Source organism: Cydia amplana, chromosome 6 (assembly GCF_948474715.1).
Source record: "Cydia amplana chromosome 6, ilCydAmpl1.1, whole genome shotgun sequence".
Lineage (NCBI taxonomy): Eukaryota > Metazoa > Arthropoda > Insecta > Lepidoptera > Tortricidae > Cydia > Cydia amplana.
In genome coordinates, this window is record NC_086074.1 from 8,670,201 (window position 1) to 8,696,956 (window position 26,756).

Below are 26,756 nucleotides of genomic sequence, written 5' to 3' on the forward strand. Positions count from 1 at the left end.
GCTCGGTGCAGCCCTGAAGCCACCGAGGATGCTACGGACTCGGGAAAAGGGACTTAGCTCGTATCATAGCGATGGGATCTTTAGACTCACCAGTGACATACAGCACGTTCATAAGCCGCCGCATGCTTCTAGGATTCACACCGCTGAAGTAGTCATCCGTAAGCAACACCCTTCCTAAGCCCGCAGCGCGAGCGCCGCTCGATGTAGCCCTGAAGCCACCGAGGATGCTACGGACTCGGGAAAAGGGACTTAGCTCGTATCATAGCGGTGAGATCTTAAGACTCACCAGTGACATACAGCACGTTCATAAGCCGCCGCATGCTTCTAGGGTTCACATCGCTGAAGTAGTCATCCGTAAGCAACACCCTTCCTAAGTCCGCAGCGGTGGCGGTAGGGGCCGCTCGGTGCAGCCCTGAAGCCACCGAGGATGCTACGGACTCGGGAAAAGGGACTTAGCTCGTATCATAGCGATGGGATCTTTAGACTCACCAGTGACATACAGCACGTTCATAAGCCGCCGCATGCTTCTAGGATTCACACCGCTGAAGTAGTCATCCGTAAGCAACACCCTTCCTAAGCCCGCAGCGCGAGCGCCGCTCGATGTAGCCCTGAAGCCACCGAGGATGCTACGGACTCGGGAAAAGGGACTTAGCTCGTATCATAGCGGTGAGATCTTAAGACTCACCAGTGACATACAGCACGTTCATAAGCCGCCGCATGCTTCTAGGGTTCACATCGCTGAAGTAGTCATCCGTAAGCAACACCCTTCCTAAGTCCGCAGCGGTGGCGGTAGGGGCCGCTCGGTGCAGCCCTGAAGCCACCGAGGATGCTACGGACTCGGGAAAAGGGACTTAGCTCATATCATAGCGGTGGGATCTTAAGACTCACCAGTGACATACAGCACGTTCATAAGCCGCCGCATGCTTCTAGGATTCACATCGCTGAAGTAGTCATCCGTAAGCAACACCCTTCCTAAGTCCGCAGCGCGAGCGCCTCTCGATGTAGCCCTGAAGCCACCGAGGATGCTACGGACTCGGGAAAAGGGACTTAGCTCATATCATAGCAGTGGGATATTTAGACTCACCAGTAACATACAGGACGTTCATAAGCCGCCGCATACTCCTCGGATTCACATCGCTGAAGTAGTCATCCGTAAGCAACATCCTTCCTAAGTCCGCAGCGGTGGCGGTAGGGGCCGCTCGGTGCAGCCCTGAAGCCACCGAGGATGCTACGGACTCGGGAAAAGGGACTTAGCTCGTATCATAGCAGTGGGATATTTAGACTCACCAGTAACATACAGCACGTTCATAAGCCGCCGCATGCTTCTAGGATTCACATCACTGAAGTAGTCATCCGTAAGCAACAACCTTCCTAAGTCCGCAGCGGTGGCGGTAGGGGCAGCGCGGTGCAGCCCTGAAGCGAACGAGGATGCTAACGGACTCGGGAGTGACTTTGCTCGTATCATAGCGGAGGGATGTTAAGACTCACCAGTGACATACAGCACGTTCATAAGCCGCCGCATGCTTCTCGGATTCACATCGCTGAAGTAGTCATCCGTAAGCAACACCCTTCCTAAGTCCGCAGCGGTGGCGGTAGGGGCCGCTCGGTGCAGCCCTGAAGCCACCGAGGATGCTACGGACTCGGGAAAAGGGACTTAGCTCGTATCATAGCGATGGGATCTTTAGACTCACCAGTGACATACAGCACGTTCATAAGCCGCCGCATGCTTCTCGGATTGACATCACTGAAGTAGTCATCCGTAAGCAACACCCTTCCTAAGTCCGCAGCGGTGGCGGTAGGGGCCGCTCGGTGCAGCCCTGAAGCCACCGAGGATGCTACGGACTCGGGAAAAGGGACTTAGCTCGTATCATAGCAGTGGGATATTTAGACTCACCAGTAACATACAGCACGTTCATAAGCCGCCGCATGCTTCTCGGATTCACATCGCTGAAGTAGTCATCCGTAAGCAACACCCTTCCTAAGTCCGCAGCGGTGGCGGTAGGGGCCGCTCGGTGCAGCCCTGAAACCACCGAGGATGCTACGGACTCGGGAAAAGGGACTTAGCTCGTATCATAGCGATGGGATCTTTAGACTCACCAGTGACATACAGCACGTTCATAAGCCGCCGCATACTCCTCGGATTCACATCGCTGAAGTAGTCATCCGTAAGCAACACCCTTCCTAAGTCCGCAGCGGTGGCGGCAGGGGCCGCTCGGTGCAGCCCTGAAGCCACCGAGGATGCCACGGACTCGGAGGGGCGGAGACGCCGCGCGCGGGCCGCGGCGGCCGCGCTCAGCTCTTTGGTCGGCTGGTTCTTGATGCGCTCTTGGCTGGACATTAGTTCTGATGTTGAGGACAGACGGCGCGCTGATACCTGGGAGACAATACAGTAAAAGTCGTTAAATAGCAATTCCAATGGACCATCATTTCATCATGATCACAGATATACTTTGACCAAATAGGATAGTTCTGTATAAAGCGACCAACTTTTTGTCAAAGTGACTTATTACACCCTAACTCAGTGGCTTTGGTCGCTTTCTGCATTGATAAAAAAATTGAGTTGGTCGTTTTCTGCATAACTACGGTCATTTATGCAATGTATATTGGCTTGGAATAGATGAAAACGGAGGATACGTATAGCATAGCAGATGATCTCAAGGTTGTTCTAATATGTGAATATACGCTAGCCATTGCCAAAAATCCTTTATCAATCTCGCTAAATCAACGCATAATACCGTACCGTGTTGTTGGATTGATTTCGAATTTATACGCGCAAGTTTTTGTCTTTCAGCCTCAAAAAGACGAATCTAGAATTTAAGTCATTCACTTTTATAGATCTCTGTGTTATTGGGTGTTCTCCCCGAGATCAAGCTCACTAGATACATTAACACACTTACAGATCGCTGCATGCTCGCGGAGAAGTCGTCGGTCGCGATGGTTTGTATGCGTTTGGCGGCAGTTTGTTGCGCGGTTTTGACGCGGCGCAGCGCAGAGTTTTGCAGGTAGAACGGCAACTGCACCATGTTGCGGAGGTAGTCCCACCCGCCGATGTTGCTCTCGGAGAATGCGCGCCGGCTATTCACCTCCACTGCCTGGATGAGTTAGTTAGTTAGTTGTACTGGGCATTTTCCGCAAATCGACAACCATTGTGCCTATTTTGCGTGCTGCCTGGATGAAATAAGATTCATTCATAGGACGTCCGTCGGCGTACAATTACAATGTTAGCTGTACATATTAACGTTTCGCTCTGTATATGTCACTGTAAAAAAACTACGGCTAGATTGACCCGTATTCTAGTAAGCCTATTTTCAGGAGTTTTTTTGAAGCATTTTAGAGGTCAAATATTTTCTTTCTTTATGAAAAATCAACTTTATGACACATGACATCAATATGTCATATGATTTTTTGTTTATAAGTGTTTTGCTTTGATATTATATTATAACTTTTAGTGCGCAATAGCACTGTGAGCAGGAGCAGAAATATTTAACATGGAGTTAGGTTTTTATTCTGACAATAGGCAAATTATGTACATGTCATTACAAAAAACATTATCACACGGTATTTATATCGTCCTGGTATGAATACACATAATCTATGTGTATTAACAGTTTTGTTGTCCATGAATAATTTTGGATAAAAAAAACACGCCAATGCATGCAACATCAAAGTATCAAACATAGGTCGCCATAGCAATCCGATCCAAATCGAAACACTAACAAATATAGATAAACACATAAATTGAAATACTAAAACCAGGTAATATGTATGTATAAAGGTTCAAACAGCTTGTTGACTGTAAGTATAGTTAAGATCACCAACAGGTAGTTTTACGTAATGGAGTCACAACACAATTTTCGATGTAGAAATCGTTCTAACCCATAGGCTAGGAATCCTCTAGACTGAGTTTAGAGCAATTATTTCATGAAACCGATGCTGCCAAAAATACGGGGGTGCGGGGGGACGAGGTGAGCGAATCCCGTGCCGTGTTTGGTCCGTTCAAAGACACGGACCAATCACGGCACGGGATTGACTCGAAGATGGGGTAAAACTACCGTATAAGTGGCAGAGGGGGTAGCGTTACTATGCTCAGCCTAGAGGATTCCTAGTCTATGTTCTAACCCATCGCATGTGAAGATAGCTTCAGCTAGAATATGCACTATTTTATTGTATTATTACCTAGTTGATAATAATGAAATAGGAAAATTGATTGCAATACACCTTTTTACCATAGAAAGAATGTGTTGCGATATATGCTCCTAATGTGTTCGTTTGTATAAATTCTACCCGGTTTGATGTGATTCTGAAGCGTTAAGTGTGGTGACTCCCTTATTATACTGAGAAGAAAAGTTGAAATGTACATGGGATTATAACTGGAAAATAATCATGCAAAAATTCAAAGGGTCTCGCACAACACCAAGGTTACACCACCGGCTGACTAACCTCCATCCAAGCAACCTGCACATACGAAGCTGTTAAATCTATCTGTACGTGTCTACATGCCGGGTCAGATCATTAGTGTGAAAGAGAGCGTATAGTAACTTTCGCATTAGTTATTATTCAGTGTATAAGCGAGGATAACTAGCAGGGTAATATGAATTATTTAATTTAAGCAATAAAACTATTTAATAACGTAAAAGTTGTCGTTTCAAAAGTTTTACCCTTATAAGTCAAACGGGTGTCAGAAATTATGCAAAATTGAACCCTATCAGTTAACTTAGTGCTTTGATTTACTTCTCAGGTTTGTGTAGAAAAAAGTAGTTCACTAATTTTGAATCTTAAATACAAACTTAACGTAAAACAACATGCACATCATTTTAAAGTGCAACTGAGTTTATTACTTCTTCATAAATTTAACGTTAAGCATCTTTAAAATATAAATTATCTAATAAGTATCTGTCGCAAGTTACGCTACGATCTCTATGTATAAATCTGTGGCCCTGGTATGCCCTGGTGAAAAAGGGTGCAAGTCTCGCGTAGCTTAGGTGTAAAAGAGCATAACTGTTACGTGGACTCCTTTTCACTAGGGCCACATAAATCAACTTTACTGTTGAACTAACATAAGCATCAGGATGGAAAATAAACAATTCAACACTAACTATACTTCAAGTGTCTACAAGTTTGTTTCCTATTGTGTACAAGCATTATATTTGAGTATAAAAAACGTAGACTCTAGCGTTTCAGCGATCAGAATTTCGTTCTCACGTTGAAAGTACGAGTGAGAGAGACGATTTTTATGTATTATATCTGGCAGTCTAGCATGAGTTGCGTTCTCGCGCGCGAGTCTTACTTGAAGTCGCGCTCGATGTATGGAGTTGAGCGAGAACGCAACTCATACATACTCATACGTTATCAGACATCCTGGTCTGATAACGGTCTTAGAATTGAATTTTGATTGTCATTGCGATATTGTGTCCAGGGGTTAATATTATTTTTCTAATTGTTATTATTTTTCAAAATATTCGACACAAAACAGATTATAGGCGACTCTTATTCGAATATACCGAATACCGAGTGAATTACTCAACTATAAATAGTAATGAACAGTCGTTGAAACGCTAGAAACCTCCCGTTCTCCTAAAACCAACTCTATCACAACACCACAAAGCCCAACTCACCTTGCTAATGATATGCGGATCGATTGCCAGCAGCAGTATGAAGGGGCTCTTCGGGTCAGAGCAGAGGGCGTACACGGCGTTGAGGAGAGCTAGAACTTTCTCTTGTTCGCAACTGTCCAGGGCGTCTACGACGACCACTAGGCGTGTCTGCTGGCCCGTGAATGCGTCGAGGCATGATACCTGGACAGAATATAATTACATTGAATATTTATTCGAGAACTCTCTCTCGGGATTAGTTGTCAAGCGGCGGGGTCCGCTTGGCTCCCATGAGCCGTGGCAAAATGCCGGGACAACGCAAGGTAGATGATGATTTATTCGAGAACATGGTCGTCGTAAGTTTCGTACACATGCTGCTGGTGTTACTCAAGTTGACTATCCTCGAAATGGATGGAAACATGTCGAGCGATAATTTACTAAAATTACGTGACGTTGACAAATACATAGGTATATTTTATCGAAAATATCCAAAACTTCCAAAGTTCAGTTCACGTGTACAGGTTAGCGAGCAGCACGGCGCCGGCCAGCGCGCACGCGCCGAACATCAGCCCCTGTTGGATATCACTCACCGTGTGCGTGAGAGTCTGCACCTCGGGCCGCAGCGCCAGCGTGGGCGCGTCGCGGCGCAGCGCGCGCGCGAGGCGGGCGCGCGGCGGCAGCAGCAGCGCCAGCAGCACGCGGCCCCACGTGTACAGGTTGGCGAGCAGCACGGCGCCGGCCAGCGCGCTCGCGCCGAACATCAGCCCCTGTTGGAAATCACTCACCGTGTGCGTGAGAGTCTGCACCTCGGGCCGCAGCGCCAGCGTGGGCGCGTCGCGGCGCAGCGCGCGCGCGAGGCGGGCGCGCGGCGGCAGCAGCAGCGCCAGCAGCACGCGGCCCCACGTGTACAGGTTGGCGAGCAGCACGGCGCCGGCCAGCGCGCACGCGCCGAACATCAGACCCTGTTGAATTTCACGCCGCCTGATCGACGACGACCCAATCTCACTGAGTCGTCAGTTTTACTTCACTTTTAAAACTAAGCGAATGTGAGATAGATTTGAAGTGACTTAGAGATAAAGGGGCATTCCGCCAGAATGTCAATTTTGTTGGGGACTTGACGCGTATGGCAGCTAGTTTCACAAGTAATATACTGTTGACTTAATAGTTAAATTAGCAAAAATTATTACGTATGCCAAATATCGGCGTCTTAGTTTTATCAGACGCTTTAAAAAAAATAGATCACGTATCCGCCACCTTTGGTGCAATGTCTCTAAAGTAGATATTTTCACAAAGAATGGGCTAAATAATCATCCTTAAATCAATCGTGTGAATTTGTCAGCAATCTGAATTCAAATAAACATCCAATTTAGTCGTAAATACCAAAAATTTTTAAAACCATATTAGGCTATTTTGTTACTTTATAAAATAGACCTATTTCAAAACGAATACCTAAAAAATAAATAAAACAATGTGGATGACTTAGCCCAATATGTATATATTAGGCTAGAACACCCAGGTCCGATCCCTGTGGAAGGGTTCCCATAAGGCTGGCTGCGTTCCTCCTTTGGATGGCTATGCCGATCCGTTGGGCGAGGAACGAGCCAGCCCTACGGTCCCCGGTGACCTCGAAGAGACCTAAGTGATCTATTTTATAATATGACAGTGTTTATAGACACCATAATTTATTGTACGATGTCCTTTGCGACCTAACTTTAAACACAAAGAAAATCATAAAATCCATCGCTCGCTTACTGTGCATCGTAGTTGGCGTCAGTGAAGTACATGACGAGAACGCACAGCCCCACGAGAATGCAAGTGAAGCATATCTCGAACGTCACGATGTGCGGGATGCAGCACACTCGACGCCATCTGTAAATAGAGGTCAGGCTAGTGGAATGTGATTTTGAACCTTAAAACAAAGGTAATAGAGTATTGTTTACAGTCAGTTTATTTCTTATACTAATTTAGACTACGGATAGTATCAATCTCATTAGTTACAAAGCTTATTTTCTGTATCATACTACCTAATTTCAGCAATCTTGATTTATATTTAGTACTTAGGATAAAAAAAACATATGTAAGCAACATCTGTTACATGCATTCCGTGTTTGCCTGTAATTGGGTGAATACTCTAGCAATTTTATTTTATAACTTGTCATTTATAAGTATTTTTTGTATTGCACCTGTTGGCGAACCTAAATAAATAATAAAATATAGATACCTGCTATATGATAGGTAAAAATGAAATCTAGGCAATAAATAAAAAAGTTACTTCCATTCCGATGTAGAAGAGACGGGTCAAGACCAAGGACTGAGAGCGCGCACGAGCCTGGTACAAATGCGTCCGTACTGACTCTCGAGAGCTCCGGCCAAACTCGCGATCATTTGCACCACCATCGCCTCACTCTCTTGGCTGTGACTCTTCATGCTTTATGTGTACATGCCATACTTACTTCCATCCCGACGTAGAAGACACAGGATTTGGCCTAAAAGCGCGTGCGAGTCTGGTACAAATGCGCCCGTACTGACACTCGAGAGCTTCGGCCAAGCTCGCGATCATTTGCACCACCATCGCCTCGCCCTCTTGGCTCCCGCTCTTCATGTTCTCTATGAACCAACTTAACTTGGTACTACCTGCCATACTTACTTCCATCCCGACGTAGAAGATACAGGTTTTGGCCTAAAAGCGCGCGCGAGCCTGGTACAAATGCGCCCGTACTGACACTCGAGAGCTTCGGCCAAGCTCGCGATCATTTGCACCACCATCGCCTCGCCCTCTTGGCTGCCGCTCTTCATGCCCTCTGTGAAGTGGAATCTGAAACAAGCACTGAGTATGAATACTGCCAAATACAAATTAAATAAAATGTCCGTTATGGTATGGAACACATCAGAGATAACATTTGAGAGTCACCGTAGTCGAAAATACATAGTCTTGTAGTTATTTCTGAGAAATCCTAGTTGTTCTAGTTTTAAAATGTCCTTTCATAGGACAATAAAATGAGACCGCAGCAACTATAGTTGACACGGGTTATTCCCAATAGTTACCACCAAGTTGTTACCATTGATAACAACTTGGTGGTAACTAGTGGGAATAACCGTTGACATAATGCTCCTTTCCATATTTGGCGTTATGAAACGCGGCTTCTGATATAAGTTTGTAGCTTTCTAATAGACCCCGAAGGCTAATCCTATTGTCTATTGTTAAGAAAAACCGCTCGTGCCACGTGCCACAACCACCTGCATAAAAAATCGGTACTTCGGTTACTGAGTGCCGGCGAGTCGAACGCTACAGAACCAGTCTAAAATGTGTCATGGAGATGTGTAACAAAGGCGCGTTATCGGAGAGCGCACCTACACTGGTTTTTTGAGCGTTGGACTAGCCCGCGCTCAGGTGCCAAATAGAATAATTAGGACCCTTTTTTGCAGGTAAGTAGCACGTGCGGTTTTACTGAACAATAGACAATAGGATTAGCCTTCGGGGTCTATTAGAAAGCTACAAACTATATCTAAAACATCATTACAACATTCCTAGTATACTTAGTTGCGGTTTTATGTAACGACTCGCTAAGGAAAGATGGGGTTCCGCTAGCAACTTTTTTCGAAAATTAACGAAAGTGACTGCCATCTGATTTCCTAATCCAGAAAAGAGACTAGTTTTTTATTTAGTTTTAGTTTACCTTATGGGCGTAGCGGGCAGAGCCCTCGGGTCGTTGGGCCCGGGCGGGTGACAGAATACCACCTGCAGTACTAGCAGCAGCGCGCTGAACCGACGCCCGAGAGCGGATAGAACGCCACCCGCCCACCACCACTCGTATCTAGAAACAACAATATTTACAGTACATATGGGGCTACTTTTCCGCACTAGTGCGTAAAATAGCAGTTTTCGTGCGTATGTCGAAACTTTAGAGTACCATATGTACTGTAAAACGTTGTTCGATACACGTGCGAATAGGTAATTCGCAACTCGTGTCGATTTAAAACACTCCCTTCGGTCGTGTTTTAATTTATCACCACTCGTTTCGAATTTCCTCTTTTTCGCACTTGTATCGAAAATAACTATTATTTATTTATTTACATAAGGAGATCCAACAGCTAACTAAATGACAATGGAATCTTAAATAGATATATAGAGCCAATTACAGGAACTCACAAATAGATATGTAATAAAAACATATACTTAAGTAACACGCATCACATACACACACACACACACACACATTGCAAACATGAGAGAGATAAGACTCAATCCAAAACTAAACAGAACTAACAACATTCACTTACATAAACCAAACCTACTACCGGTGACAGGACACCAATTATTGTAAAAACTAAGAACAAAATAAGGATTGGATACTACATATACAAAGCACTCGCTTACAAGATAAATACAAAATGCCTAATTGAAACACATTTCCGTCAATTTGCGCCTCACGGAGGGAATGTCGTAATTAAATATATCAATATCAAGCTCTTTCGTTAGATTATTCAAATTACGGCTCGCACATTCAGCATCGTATTACAATGCAATGGGGTTGGCAACTGTCAAAGGTTTGCATAGATGGCGCCATCACAGCTTCCCCTTTTTTCTATGAGATTTGGCTTAAAGGGCTGGCATTCAGGGCATTAAAAAAAACAAAAATTTACAGAATTGACAGGGCAAGCTATGATGGCGCCATCTGTTATAATAATTCAACCGGCCAACCCCATTCGTCTCCAACTAATACATAATGCATAGCAAGATGGTAAGGAAGTAGAACGACGACTGCGACGAAAGCGGGCCTCCGGCCACGGCCGCGCAGGCGCTGTTACTGAGCGCGATGTGCCATGTTTTTCATAGAATAGGGTGTGTTACTGCAATGTTTTGCCGCCAGAGTGCAGCACTAAAGATAAGATAAAAGATAGTTTATTCAAGTAGGCATAATTACAATGCGCTTATGAACGTCAAATAAAGCTAGGTAGACCGGCTCCAACCCTACACCTCTGCCCCGAGAAGATTTAAATCTCCCCTCAATTGGAGGAGGGTATCCCAATATGGGACCGGCAACAAACTCGGCGGGACACATCTATTCAAAAATAATTACATCTTATAATTAACATGCACTAGTGACTTAAGTATACCATAGAGTAACTTATACATACTGTACCTTAAACTATTTTTTGATAAGTTTTCACAGACAATCAAATATGACATTGATACATCAAGGCGGTTTGTTTACAAAATACCGGGAAACGCGAAATCGAAACTCGGTTATCTGCCTGCCAAGAGTGATAGAGTTAGAGAGGTTAGATAACAAAAGCTCGACTCTCTCGTTTGCGGTAGACCCTTAGATCGTTTACTCGTTTTGGGAGTGGCGCCCCCTACGCAGACTTTCGCGTAATATTCCCTATACGGTATGGTTTCATAGACAAGATAGACTAACTTGTTCCCTAGACTCCAGAACATGTAGAGCGCCAGGTACATGGCGGCGAAGAGTCCGAAGCACAGCGCGACGGCGACGTATGCGGGCGCGCCGGCCACGGCCACGCAGTCGCTGATACTATACGCGATGTACCCAGTTTTTTCATATAATAGGGTACGGTTTCATAGACAAAGATAGACTAACTTGTTCCCTAGACTCCAGAACATGTACAGCGCCAGGTACATGGCAGCGAAGAGTCCGAAGCACACCGCGACGGCGACGTATGCGGGCGCGCCGGCCACGGCCGCTCCGGCGCCGACACCGAGCGCCACGTGCCAGGCGCCCCACGAGACCGCCCAGGACCACGCCCAGCCGGACTCGCTCCATTGCCGGGCGAAGTTTTTCATCTCCTCTGCAAAAAAGTCACGTTGCAATGACGGAGAGTCTAAAGCTGGTCAAGCAAATCTTGTCAGTAAAATTCAAATTTTCTATGGGACGATATCCCTTCGCGCCTACATTTTTCAAATTTGCCGCCTTTTTCTATCTGATTTTTTCCTTTTAAGATCTGCTTGACCAAGTATATCATACAAGATTTTCCTATTTTGATTTGAACCTTGTTGTAAAGTGTCATTCAATAGAACTTGCTAACTATGTAAACAAACCGCCATACTAAAATTGACACTGAATGTCAATTTACTAGTAATTTTTGTTTACATATTTAGCAAGTTCTATTGAATGACACTTTATAGGAAATTGGGATGAATTTAATTCAGAAGGCAATGAAACAAAACAAATGCTACATTATTCGGTTTATGAATAGCTTTCACAATTTTTTTCAAAACGGTTTCTGATTATGAAGGCAGGTCGAGATCATAGACTAGGAATCCTCTAGACGGAGTTTAGAGCAATTATTTCATGAATCCGATGCTGCCAAAATACTGGGGTGCGGGGGACGAGGTGAGCGAGTCCCGTGCCGTGATTGGTCCGTTCAAAGACACGGACGTCACACAAAGATACTTTGACTCGAAAATGGAGTAAAACTACCGTATATTTGTGGCAGAGGGAGTAGCGCTACTATGCTCAGTCTAGAGGATGTCTTGTCTGTGGGTCAAGATACTCAGAATTTCAAAAATCGAGTTTTTGGTTCAATCGTGTTTACGAATATGTGGTCAAAGTCGAAAAATTTAGCACCAAAATGAACTTATTCGTTTATGATATGGTGGTATGGGTTTAATTTATACAGTGGGCGGTCCCAGTGGTCTTCGAATCCGTTATCATAATAAAACAGTGCACATAATTTTTTTATTCATTTTATGTGAAACTGTGTTAACGGGAATTAGATTATATTCGGAACTTACCTTTTAATTTACTGAGCAAAAACGATTTCCCAGAGCCCCACCTCGCATACAGCCCCACAGTAATGGGCACTGACAAACTAGGCTCAGACAGCATGTCAGCCAAAGCCGCACTATACAATTCATATCCCAGCATATTCTCATTGTCTTCATTAGTATTGAGCTTTCGCGCGCCGAATATCTGCCCGAGTATTGTCTTGTTGTATGACATGTCGATGTTGTACGGCGTCTCGTTTAGCTTGTTCGGTTTGTATAATAATTGACTGTTCTTCGGATTCCGGAGGAGTATTTCGACTATTTGCTGAAAGAGAAAAACTTGTGTAAGATTTCATTTCATAGACTTCATCGTCAGAACTCAGAAGGTGCGTTTAATGTAATGCTAAAATTGGCGCCATTTAAAATGGCATCTAAAATGACGTCGCACGGTACCACTTTCAACTTAGTACTTCGCAAGGGAGACTGCGACTTGACATACGGATGGAGACTGCTACAGCGATTAGTCAACGAAATTGACAGTCTATCTTCCATTTCCCGGTGCTCCAACACTGCAGCAGTAACACTGTTGCTGTCGCGATCCGAACGTCACTCTCAGTAATCTACCCTCTCAATAGGGATGTTGACAATTTTTTGGAACTGGTTTCATTTTGTAGATAGACACGTAATAATTACAAAAAATATTAAATAAATATATTCATTAATTTTCAATAAAAAAACATGTATAATAAGTTTCGTGTTTAAATTTCGCGCCTAAACGCTCCAAACTGTCACGTGACCTTGATGACGTAACGGCGTTTTAAACAAACTGCTGTCAGTCATTTTTTAAATTCTTTATATGGCAATAGACAATTTTTTTTAAAGCCTTAACACACTACCGCATCGGACAGCGACCTTCTTTCTCGCTCTAACTTATAGCTGCGTCCTTAACGCACCACCTTACACACTATCGATTCGTGCGCCGCACCGCACCAAGATCGCGTTTCGGTACGATAATCTGTAGACACATAGGCAGGTTTTATAACTTGTCTTTGGTGATTCCACTGTGATTACGTCACGCGCTCCGATTGGCGTTTGCAGTCACGTGATACTGGGCATTATTTTAAATACTTTTGATTATTTTTAATTAATTTATTACGCATATTTACACTTGCAAAATATGATTCTCCGCGTTCTAATATTCCCTGCTATGGTAAAAACATAACATGCTATATATTCGCGATTCATGTCAACATCCCTATTGCGACGATCGACGACGACAGTATATCCCAAACAGACAATATCCCAAATATTATCTGCAGTGTTTGTGTTGTATTATCGTAGGGATAACGTAGTCTCGGGTTCACGGATAATGGGGTGACAGACACGTGAGAGGCGTTGGTGAGAGCGGACATGTCGATTCCAGCTGCTGGTGACGTAACGAGTCATATATTTGTTCCCGGTGTGTATGGATACTACATTATGGATAGTACACAGACGGTTACATACCTTAGAGCGCGCCCGCATGGCGATGTGCAGCGCGGTGTCGCCGCGGTTGTCGGCCACATTGACGCGCACCTTCCGTTCCAACAGGAGCTGCACCATCTCCGCGTTACGCGACCGCACCGCGCGGAGCAGGGGCGTATCACCGCTCTGTACAAATTGTACAAGAGAGAGATTGACAATCTGATACCATCACATCACTGGCAAAGCAGCCGTCAGCGTTTGACACAAAGGTCTGGGGTGTAAATAGTACCTCGTACTGCCGCGAAAAACTTAAAGAGACAGGCAAATTAGATCTGAATCCGACGATAGTACCTATCATGATTCGTCAAAATAAATTTAAATGTAGGTACTTTTTTTTCTTATTGGACAGAAATTTAAATGCAGATAGAGAACTTAATCGCGAAGCGTGTAACTGAAATATAAAATATGTATATTTTATATACCTTACTATTTTTGCTGTATGCATTAGTGGAGTGGACAGAGCCAAGTGGCGGGAAAGAGGGGAGGCCTTTGCCCAGCAGTGGAACACACTAGTAAGCTAATTTAAAAATAGTAGTTTGTGTTACAAGGGATCAAAATGATATATTCCCGTCAAGGGCGTACATTGAATCCTGAATGAAGCGATGGATTCTACAATAGAATCCCGAGCTGAGCGTAATGAGGGATTCAAGTGTTAACGCCCAAGACGAAACAATTTTGATACCGTGTGACACATACTGCTTTTCACATTAACTATGAGGAAAATAAAAAAATCTTAGTGTTGACACAATCTGATGCTTAAACAGATTAAGCTAAAAAAATTATGTGCATAAAAATGTAAAAAAAATAGTGTGCTAGAACAGAAAAGTGTTACTTTGATCCCTCCTAGCAGGGAGGAAAAGTGCCACTTTGATCCCTCCTAGCAGGGAAGAAAAAGCTCTTTTCCGAATAGGTGGTGTTGTGTACTTACACTGGTACAATGTTCCAAGTCGGGATTGGACGCCAGCAACAGTTTCAAGATAGCAACGTGTCCTTTTTCCACTGCAGTATACACTGGGGTCTTTTTCTCCTTGCCCGGCAGGTCCACGTCTACATGTTTTTTGAGCAAAGCCTCTACTATATTCTTGTGGCCGCCCTTGACTGCGTGAATGAGAGGTGTGTCTTTTGAGTGGTCCTAGAAATTACAATATTTTCATTAGCCCTGTGTTAACCCTGTGTTACTGGTTAGCATGGTGTTAACCCTGTGACCTCTAAAGACGTCACCTTTAACACAAACAAACTCTAATTGTAAAATCATAGAAGGTAGGATCCTATAGAAGTGGTATACGCGTGCCTCCGTGAGGGACAAAACATACGCAATGCGACACTATGATTGGTCGAATTTATTTGTTGCCCTCCATAATCCATACTAATTTACGGTGAGGAATAAAAAAAAACGAGACTGTGACAAGGAAAAACAATAATAGCGCTTTCGCTGCTACTCCTACTGAAAGATACATAAGACTATCCCGTTCGGTCATTTCCTCCCACCCCTCATGCCCGATCCAGTTAAAATACTAGATTCAAGTGTAAAATGCATAATGAGAGGAGGCATGCAGGGACCAAATGTGGGTACTGAGATTTCCAAAATTGTGACATCTTTCACATCTCTGAACTTTTTCGCAAGATGCAAGATTGCACGGAAATCCTCTTTCCAAAATGAAAACTTCCTTTATTTCTAGTGAATTCTTCCAAAAATTCCTGTCAATTTTCCCAACTTCGTGATAACCTCTCGGACAATTTCTCCAAGTGAGCCAGCAGGGGTTTATTTTTGGTCACTGAATAACCAACTAGACTAGAGCATTAATAGAGCATGACCACTAGTGATGATTTATTCCCATACATACCTGCACATTGATATATGACCCCGAGTTAATGAGTGCCACCGCTATGTCATAATATCCCTCCTTGCAGGCGATCGCGAGCGCCGTATAGCCGTCCTTGTCTAACGCGTTCACATTCGGCTTATGTTCTAACAACATCTGGACGATCTCCAAGTGGTTCCCTGCAATGAACGGAAAATTGAATGGTTTACTTTCACAACAACCTAAGTCACTATAGAATACATATTAATATTGGTTATTTTAGAATTAGATCGCGACGGTGCGAATTTAACGATGCGAATGACATTTAACGCTTAATGTAAAGTATGTTGGGCTAGTGGCGTTTATTGGTAACAGAGTTAAGCATGTGCTAAATGACCACCATTTGGCAACAACAACGCTTTCTCAGAAAAATAACTTTTATACTAAGGAATAAAAGGCACCTGACAAATCAACGTAATAAGATCGATAGAGAAGACTTAGGTTTCTAACAATTTAAAAATAACTAAAGTTTCAACATAATAAGTAGTTCGGCGTAAGCGTCAAATCCGACGAAGCGTAGGTACTTGTATCTGAGGGCCACGGAACACGCTCGGCGCTAACGTCGACCGCACACACCCACACACATTGGTTAACATATTCATTGACAGCGCGAGCTACGCGCTACGGGCGCAGCCGATAACACGGGTTTTCTCGTTTGCACCGAAAAGCGCCTACGAACAGAGAACTCGACAAGCGATTCGCTAGTGAATGTGTTAAAACAAATGTATGGTGGTCGGCCTCGGTGTTTCGTGGGCTTGGCGGCATACTTACCGTGGGTGGTCTGCAGCAGCGGCGTCGCCGGCGCGCGCCGCCCACGTTGCGCCGACGTGGCGTACTTGTTGTATCCGACGGCCACAAAATGCACGCACGTTTAACGGGCGAGGTGGCATGCTTACCGTGCGTTGCCTGCAGGAGCGGCGTCCAGCAGTACATGCCGGCGGTGTTCGGGTCGGCGCCGGCGCGCGCCGCCCACGTTGCGCCGACGTGGCGTACTTGGTGTATCCGAGGGCCACAAAACGCAGGCACGTTTAACGGGCGAGGTGGCATGCTTACCGTGCGTTGCCTGCAGCAGCGGGGTCCAGCAGTACATGCCGGCGGTGTTCGGGTCGGCGCCGGCGCGCGCCGCCCACGTGAGCGCCGACGTGGCGTACTTGTCGTACCCGAGGGCCACAAAACGCACGCACGTTTAACGGACGAGGTGGCATGCTTACCGTGCGTTGCCTGCAGCAGCGGCGTCCAGCAGTACATGCCGGCGGTGTTGGGGTCGGCGCCGGCGCGCAGCAGCGCGGCGCAGGCCACGGCGTCGCCGGCACGCGCCGCCCACGTGAGCGCCGACGTGGCGTACTTGTCGTACCCGAGGGCCACAAAACGCACGCACGTTTAACGGACGAGGTGGCATGCTTACCGTGCGTTGCCTGCAGGAGCGGGGTCCAGCAGTACATGCCGGCGGTGTTGGGGTCGGCGCCGGCGCGCAGCAGCGCGGCGCACGCCACGGCGTCGCCGGCGCGCGCCGCCCACGTGAGCGCCGACGTGGCGTACTTGTCGCAGGAGTTGGCGCGCGCGCCGGCCGCGAGCAGCCGCTGCACCACGCCGCTGTGCCGCCGCCCCGCCGCCCATACCAACGAACTGGAAGATATAGGATAATGTGGTTCTGACATTTTTCTAATGTGCCTTCGTGTAAGGCCTGAGTGGACGCTCGGAGCGGAGCGTTCGGCGGGGCGTGCAGCGTGACGTCGAGCTCCCAAGTGATTTGAGCAGCGTGCACTAAGGCCGCTCCTATACGCTTGCATTTGTTTAACATGCACGCCGCACGCCCCGCCCCGCTGCACGCATAACTCGAGCGTCCACTCAGGCCTTATACTTAGTGTAAGTGTAAGGCCTGAGTGGACGCTCGGAGGGGAGCGTTCGGCGGGGCGTGCAGCGGGGCGTCGGGCTCACAAGTGATTTGAACAGCGTGCACTAAGAACGCTACTATACGTTTGCATTTGTTTAACTTGTTAGCTTGCACGCCGCACGCCCCGCCCTGCTGCACGCCCAACTTGAGCGTCCACTCAGGCCTCACACTTAGGGCTAAATGTGGTTGCGTTTTTCCTCGAGGAGGTCCTTTGGCCATCATTCAAACTATCATCAGCTCAGTTCCATGGTAGTAACATGGTATATTATTGTACATACAATTTGATCTTTATACACGCGTGTAAAAATAAAGGCTCTAAAAGCCAGTGTGAGAACTCGTATGCGAGTTCCGATACACTACTAAAGTACAACTGAGGGCTCATTTAGACGGTGCGAGAACTCGCATGCGAGTTTCATTACATTGCGTCATTTGATCGGTCGGCTGGATTGATGTAACCTCAATGGTACGCAATGTTACTAAACTCGTACACGGGTTCGCGTGCCGTCTAAATGAGCCTTAATTCAACAGATCTATGCGACATCTCGTACCGTCTAACTAAATAACCATATACACAACAACATTGAAACGCATTAAACCAAGTAATGAATACAAAAAAAAGCAGCTTTACGGCAAAGGCTAACCACAATATTGTTATTCCATGAAACTATAATACCGTCTATTAAACTAAGCCTTTAAACCTTACGTCGAAAAAGTAATTGCGTCCATAACGCGACCAGTATCTGCATATTGTCACCACTAATGTCGCTGTTCAATTTTATTGTCAACTGTACATGTCGATTGTAATGTATTTTATTTTACACAAGCGACACTTAATATTGCTGCGTGTTATGTTTACAAGTTTTAGCTGTTAGTTGGTGACATGAGACACTGTCTAACAAATTTAAACAAGCTTTACAAAGTTGGTTCAAGTTTGTTGACTTTCAAGTTAAAGTTTTCGAAACTTTGCAGCCATCGTTTGTTATTAAATTGCGAGCGTTAGAAGCAGATATTGATCACGACTTCTCGTAACAACTACTTTTTTCAACAACTTTTCGATCACTGGCAAAATGTATAGTCGACGTCAACCATAGGTATGTTTTACACGTTTGCACCTTACTCCTTTGTAATAAAGCGAAAAATGTAAAGATATCTTTGAAGTCGACATTTTTTTCGGTTATCAATAAGAACAACGTTTACCTGCTTGTTATTGATTTTGGATGTAATCTTGTGGATGGATGTCTTTATGACAGTAGCGCCTACGTGCTACGTGTAACCGAGAAACCTTATGCCCGCGACTGATGCATTGGAATACTTACTTTATATTATAGTGTCCGTGTGCGTGTACATCAGCGCCCTTCTCCAGTAATATCACAACTATTTCTTCGTACCCCTTGTAAGAGGCCCACATTAAAGGCGTCCATCCACCCTAAAATAGAAACGGTACAAGTAAATAAATCGACGTCAACTTATATAAACATAGACTAAGGATACGTACACTTTTAACCTTTTTGTGTGTCATAACTCATAATCATCTACTTATAGTCCATTCTATTCGGATGATCCTAAAATAGGTGCTAGGTACTGTAAACGAAAAAAAAAACACATGACTTGGTCATTGTCATTCGGCGTTTTTTTTTTGTTCGTTTTATTTTAACATGCGATTGGAATAGACTATATACATAATACATCAGATTTATCAACAAACTTTGGTTAAATATGTGTTTTTCTCCTATTCGCAAAAGTTAATTGAATTATGTAGAAAGATCGCTGGTGCCTAATCTACGGTTAAAGCCTTACCGCATGTAATAATAATTATTTGTTTAAATTTGAACTTTAATAGCTATCAATAGAGTTGAATATCATTTCTCAAGACTTCGTATGCGATAAAGGGTTAACTATATCCTAAAGTTCTCCGTAAAGGAAGAGACAACTTTTGTTTTCCTGCGTGTCCCATTAGTGAGAATAGCATTGCCATTCTTAATATTAGCCTGTACAAACCCTACACCAAATGCATTACACAAATATGAAACGAGTGATTAATGGATTCTCGGTAACTCATTGCAATCATATAACTATTTATATGTTTGCTTGTTGGTTGCGTGTTCTAACTGTTAACATTGGCGTCGAGTCTCTAACTAATGACCCAGCACGTTAAGAAATAAGTCATTGTTAATAATAACTGCGGTTACACTAATAAAGATAACATACCTACTTATTACCAAGTATGTAATAGGGTAATAATTGGTTGATTAAGAGGCCGGTATCGATTTTAGTTGCAAAAATGTAAAATTGATAGATTTAGTCGATGAAATTGTACACCTTTTGTTACGTAATAGAAATAACAAGTACTGGTATCTATTAGCACGTCGTCTTATCTTGCATTTGTACAGATCATTTTTTTGAAAACTGACTCACTAAATTAGTAATGATTTTTTTTCTGATGGACGTTTAGGTAAACGCGCGTAAAGCACTGATTTAGTCGATCTTATTTGTAAATTTCGTAAAGTTTGGCCTGCTAAAAATGGTAATTTTGTATTACACATATCCTATACTCCAACTTGCATAGACTACATTTTTGTTATATGATACTGAACGAGAGTAAATGAAAGTTATACGAAATCAATTTTCACCAGAAATTACTTCAAATCAAGTGAACATTTTTCGTGAAAATCGACTTAATTTCAACGTAATATTGTTACTTAAACAATCTACAACATTTCCTGAAACTGTTCTTATACATCATTTTCTATAATTTATAACTATAATTTTATGATGAATTTTTAAAAACTGCCCCTTCTCGTCACATATTGCCGGTGACGCACGCTCGGGACCTTATTATTAAAAGGCAAGATGAGAAGACGTGTTAATAGAAACCAATACTTGTTATTTAGATATTACGTAACAAAAGGAGTACAATTTCAACGACTAAATCTATCAATTTTACATTTTGGCTCTAAAATCGTTACCGGAGCCTTAACAAACTAATATTTTATAATGGTATATTTACCATATTCATATTTTAGAGCAGTCCAAATTTCAATGACCAATGACCATGCCATAGCTTTAATATTGAGTAAAGTAGCATAAAATAAAGCTCCAGTTCATTCTAATTACGTACGATAAAAAAGTTAAAAGCTACGAAACATAATTAACTTAAAAGTTTCAATACCTGTATTTATGTATGTGTGTTAACGCGTCGCACTTAAAGCAAATTAGATAAACTGTTGTATAATAATCATACCTACAAGGTGAGTTCTAAACCGCGGCGGTAGACTGTATTTAACCATTTAACCAGATTTAAGAATATACAGTGGATGTCAGTGACATATTTGGCAGAGTTCCACGTGAAGTATAAATATACTAATTTTAAGTGCAGCGTCCAGAATACACTTTAGCAGTCCATATAAAAAAAATGTGCATCTGCAATCTGCATTAAGTAGGCACTATTAGCTTTATAAGGAATTGATTTAGTCAGTAACACTCATTGGCATAAGATAAACTATAGTCTGAACACTTCATATGTCATGTCCCATTATCTTAAAGATAAAGACTCACGACACATGTAATAGATTAGTCATAATGTTTTTTCTGGAAAATCTGACATTGTTGGATATAATTAGCTATGGTATGCTCTTAATTATATCAATACTATTATTGAACCACTAGCAAAAACTAATTGTCAACAGAAAAATATTACGTACATGTAACCGCGCTGTGCTATTTCAGGGACAAACAGCTGTTATATTATTTTGGAGTTCGGCGAGTCTGTTGTGCAAGACATCATATGTCACTAGTCAACAATAACACATTATAAATGAATGCGTCACGGGATCTAAAAGACATTGGAACTAAAATAAATTACGACGTAAAATCCTTGGTTTGCTGCATTGCCGTAGTAGTTTTTGGGAATGTGCGTAAACGATTAATCTATATATATAAATGCAAGTGTCCTGACTGACTGACTGACTGATTCATCAACGCAGAGCCGAAACTACAAAAGCTAGAAAGTTGAAATTTGCACACTAGGTTGCATTTATAAAGTGTACAAGAGATAAGAAGCTATTTTGAAAAATTCAACCCCTAAGGGGGTTAAAAAGGGGATGAAAGGTTGTATGGGGTACAAGTTTTATTTTAAGCTAGGAATTTGAAACTTTGTAAAAATGTATTATATTAAAAAACAAGAAAACTAATTTCAGCGTTTTTGAAAATTCATCCCCCAAGGTGGTGAAAAAGGGGTTGAAAGTTTGTATGGAGATCAAATATTTTTGTGAGTGTGGGACTTGAAACTTTGTATATGGGGATATTATTATAAGACAGGAAAAGTAATTTCAGCGTTTTTGAAAACTCATCCCCTAACAGGGTTAAAAAGGGTTTGAAAGTTTGAATCCATTACAAATGCCTTGAAACTTCTTAGAAAGGCATAGTAGCCGATTACAAAATAAAGTAATTGCAACGTTTTTGGAAATTCAACCCCTAAGGAAGTTAAAAAGGGGATGAAAGTTCGTCTTGGGGTGCAAATTTCATTTTAAGCTAGGAACTTGAAACTTTACAAATAGATATTAAATTTAAATACAAGAAAACTAATTTCAGCGTTTTTGAAATTTCATCCCCTAAGGTGGTGAAAAAAGGGTTGAAAGTTTGTATGGACATCAAACATTTTTTCGAGCGCGGGACTTGAATCTTTGTATTTGGGGATATTATTAAAAGACAGGAAAAGTAATTTCAGCGTTTTTTAAAATTCATCCCCTAACAGGGTTAAAAAGGGGTTGAAAGTTTGTATGTGGTTCAAATTTTATTTTAAGCTAGGTACTTGAAACTTCGGAAAAAGATATATTATTAAAACACAAGAAAACTAATTTCAGCGTTTTTGAAAATTCATCCCGTAAGGTGGTGAAAAAGGGGTTGAAAGTTTGTATGGATATCAAACATTTTTTCGAACGCGGGACTTGAATCTTTGTATTTGGGGATATTATTAAAAGACAGGAAAAGTAATTTCAGCGTTTTGTAAAATTCATCCCCTAACAGGGTTAAAAAGGGTTTGAAAGTTTGAATCCATTACAAATGCTTTGAAACTTCTTAGAAAGGCATAATAGCCAATCACAAAATAAAGTAATTGCAACGTTTTTTGGAAATTCAACCCCTAAGGGGGTTAAAAAGGGGATGAAAGTTCGTCTTGGGGTGCAAATTTCATTTTAAGCTAGGAACTTGAAACTTTGCAAATAGATATTAAATTTAAATACAAGAAAACTAATTTCAGCGTTTTTGAAAATTCATCCCCTAAGGTGGTGAAAAAAGGGTTGAAAGTTTGTATGGATATCAAACATTTTTTCGAGCGCGGGACTTGAATCTTTGTATTTGGGGATATTATTAGAAGACAATACAAGTAATTTCAGCGTTTTGTAAAATTCATCCCCTAACAGGTTTAAAAAGGGGTTGAAAGTTTGTACGGGGTTCAAATTTCATTTTAAGCTAGGAACTTGAAAATTCATAAAAAGGTAATATTTTAAAACGGAAAAAAAATAATTTCAGCGTTTTTGAAAATTTATATCTCAAGGTGGTGGTTTGTATGGAGTTCAAACATTTTTGTGAGAACGGGGCTTGAATCTTTGTACAGAGGCATATTATTAGAATACAAGAAAAGCCATTTCAGCGTTTTTAAAAATTCATCCCCTAAAATGGTTAAAAAGGGGTTGAATGTTTATATAGGGTTCAAATTTTATTTACTTCAAACTTCGTAAATAGGTAGTTAGGTAGTAGGTTTTATTGAATAGAGGACATGAAAATCTTCTAAGGGGGTTGAGAGGGATTATGTCGAGAACAATTTTATTTAGTTAGGGGCTAGAAACTTCGTAGGTTATGAAAGACAAGTCTCATGCGTTGTATAATATTAATAATTAACAAATGATTAACCGTCCTGCTGCAATATTTTGCTGCATAATGTTCTAAGCTAATGTAGAATATATAACCACCAATATACAAATCCACGCGTACGAAGTCGCGGGCAACAGCTAGTACGATTATAAATTTTGATGACATTTGTTAAACCAGTTTACATACAAGGTGCAAGTAAACAGGGTTTAAGTGAAATTACTATATAACGGCAATTATCAGCAATTTAATTTTAAACATGTATGCTGATGGCAGCAATTGAACGTTCCAACCTCATAAAATCTTTAATTTATAGTTCAAGTTCCACCCACGTCCGGGAAAATATTTATTTCCTAATGCACCGTAATCTAAAAATAGATCCGTAAAGTAAATATTGCGACCTCAGTCAGACAAATCTAGTTTGTTCTTAGTTTTAGTAAAGATAGTGGGTGAGTGGGAGGCACAGTTTGTGTCCTTCTAGGGATAGTGGACACTCAAGATCTCGCTGTGTTTTATAAACATGCACGGTAAAGGCGTCACGCAAGTATAGGCATGGGTCTGCCGTTCATGCCGTAGATCTTATAGAGCCTCACATAGTAGGCCTGAATCAGGCTGATCAGATCAGGACTTTTACGTGCGTGTACCGTGAAGTGGGCACCACGACTCGTGCTGACGTGAACGCGACTACTCCGCACCGTAGCTAGCAACCGTACCGATATTCACGCACCTATAGTTAAGAAAGCCTTGATACTCACACAGTCCCTCGAGTCAACTTTAGCACCAGCGTCTAGCAGCTCCCGGACCACTATGACGTGTCCGCCGCGAGCCGCAAACGCGAGCGGCGTCCAGCCGTCCGCGTCTGCCGCGCACGCGTCCGCACCGCAGTCGAGCAGCAGTCGCACCGCGGCCGCGCGACCATGCTCGGACGCGCACATGAGAACCGTCGTGCCATTCTGGTGGAAATAAAGTTTAGTTAGATTACAGAATCAAACTGCTGACATATGACACGCCAGTTGTTGTTTATTTTTCCTAAGCCAACTTTTAGACATAGACGTATCAATTCTAAAGTTTCTTGACGGTATGATTTCTATTTTGAACTTAAATGGTATCGTTAGATTAGTTTTATTTGTGGGAATGATATGCATTAGGATCATTATACAAGACAACTGTATCTATATAATTCATTTCATTTGCAATGCTATACTCTAGTTATAAACTTGAAAATCATATTACTCATTTTCTAAAGGCGAATCACAGACATGCTGACCGGACCAGCAAATTGAATCGGGTGCAGCAGATATAGCGTCCATTGCATCTGAATAGTGCGCTCATCAGAATCGCTTCCATATTCACATACCGTGCGAATTCACATTCCTCTCACGAGCTTCGTTTATTAAAGCTTTGTCATTTATATGTGTATTGTTTGTATGTAGGGCTGAAATTCTATATCATAAACTAAAGATATAGGCCTACCACTTATCTCGGGCGGTTCGTAAATAAGTTGTGATTTTGAGCCTAAAACTAGTTTGTACATTAAATTTTTACTAACAATTTAATAAAGCTTGATTCAACGGCTGTCCGTAGCTGACCAAAATAATTTCTCATCAACCGCCACCGCACCGGAAAACTACATGAAATGCTAGAAAGGGGTCGTCCAGAAATCATGTGATCATATTTGGCCTATTTTTGACCCCCCCTCCCCCTTGGTGATATTTGGGATTTTAACACAACCCTCTCCCCCCTGCCACAAGATCACGTGATATCTATGATGCGGGTACTCTTATATAATAGACGCTAAGCAAGTCTAATATCGTTTCCTCTGTATTGCGTATATGCTGACATATGTTCAAGATGCTATCTCTCAAAAACAGGCATCGTAAAAATCTGCTTGTTACTTATATAATAATATATAAAATAGAGCGGATTTATATTTGATCTGAAGAAATTTTTGAGTAATATTTTTGTTCTTGACTTTCCCGCTTTGAAAAAAAATTACACGTGATGTCTTCTATTACCCTCCCCTCCTCCCCCATCGTGATAATTCGTGATATTTTCCTTACCCCACCCCACCTCTAAACGGTCACATGATTTCTGGACGACCCCAAAGGTCTCCAAATGTGAGTAATCAACATTTTCGACCAGTTATTTAAATTTTATATCAGTTATATTATATCACCATCACACAATATCTAGTACGTGTATTAGACTTTATTGCCCTACTCAGGCTAATCATGTTATCTAGAATATCTAAATAGCCAATAAATATAATCGCCTATCGCCGCGTTTTTAATGCTGGCACTGAAAACTCCAATTTGACATTCATATCAGTAAAATGCATATTATGGCAGTCTGTTAATCTATATAATTGAAAACAGTTACATTAATTAGTACATATTTTTAAGCTTAACATGCTTGTAATGTTTCAGCATGAAAACTGTTTTAGTGTTCTTTTAAGAATAAGGAAATGGAGATCGTCAGCCAGCCCCGCCAAACACCGCCCCTTCCGGCAACAAGCCAGATTAAGTCACGAAACTAAATATGATAACATAGCCTTTATTTTATAAAATTATTGTCTCTTCTATTTACAATCAAAGTGAAAAGACTGACGAGTTAAATGTAGCCTATACGTACGATAATACAATTCGCGAAGAAGTTATTTTACCCTTAATTTACCTTTGCAAGATATCAGTGTCTCGGATAATGTATTCGTTTAAACTGTTTAAAGTCCTTGTTGTACACTGTTGCTATTGTTTACTGTTGCCTAAACGAATTAGTCGTAATTAAGGAAACTCCGAGTTTAAGACTTGAATGAATAGGCAATACATTTTATCGCATGAATTTTAAACTTATTGGCTGGTTTTGTAACGTTGTCAGAGAATATTAAAATTTATTTGGACAAACTAAACTACTTACATACTTCAAAATTATATACTGAGCAGTAAATATAAAGTATTTATATATTTGCAATTAACGACCGGATCTGAGTTTAAGTACCAAACCCTATGAATCACTGCGGAATGACCGATTGTCTAGGAGCCCGAATTGTGGATATCGTCCAAATTTGACAAATGGCGCGAGATGACCCACTTCGTCTGCGTTAATATTCTACCATGAAAATATCGCATACGTCAAAGTTCATATTACATCACCATAAAGTATATTATGGCTTGGTTCAGCCATCTTTTTACCTTGGTCGTCTGTCTACAAATACGAGTAGGTATGTTATTGTGGCAACGGCTGAGAAAACGTCCCGAAGGGCGCATTATAATTAATGATTTTGATTTCTT

The 26,756-nt window shown here is 42.3% G+C and overlaps 1 protein-coding gene across 1 annotated transcript in view; it reads right to left on the reverse strand.

Annotated features, from left to right (window-relative positions):
* Positions 1-26,756, reverse strand: part of LOC134648772 (kinase D-interacting substrate of 220 kDa B) — a 69,537-nt gene that overhangs the window by 20,527 nt on the left and 22,254 nt on the right. The window contains 15 exon segments of the mRNA XM_063503327.1: positions 2,098-2,374; positions 2,898-3,092; positions 5,616-5,795; positions 6,377-6,572; positions 7,344-7,460; positions 8,239-8,406; positions 9,269-9,406; positions 11,195-11,402; positions 12,349-12,646; positions 13,828-13,971; positions 14,774-14,977; positions 15,690-15,847; positions 17,113-17,333; positions 18,918-19,027; positions 24,225-24,422. Of these exon segments, the coding sequence (XP_063359397.1) occupies positions 2,098-2,374; positions 2,898-3,092; positions 5,616-5,795; positions 6,377-6,572; positions 7,344-7,460; positions 8,239-8,406; positions 9,269-9,406; positions 11,195-11,402; positions 12,349-12,646; positions 13,828-13,971; positions 14,774-14,977; positions 15,690-15,847; positions 17,113-17,333; positions 18,918-19,027; positions 24,225-24,422 (2,812 nt within the window).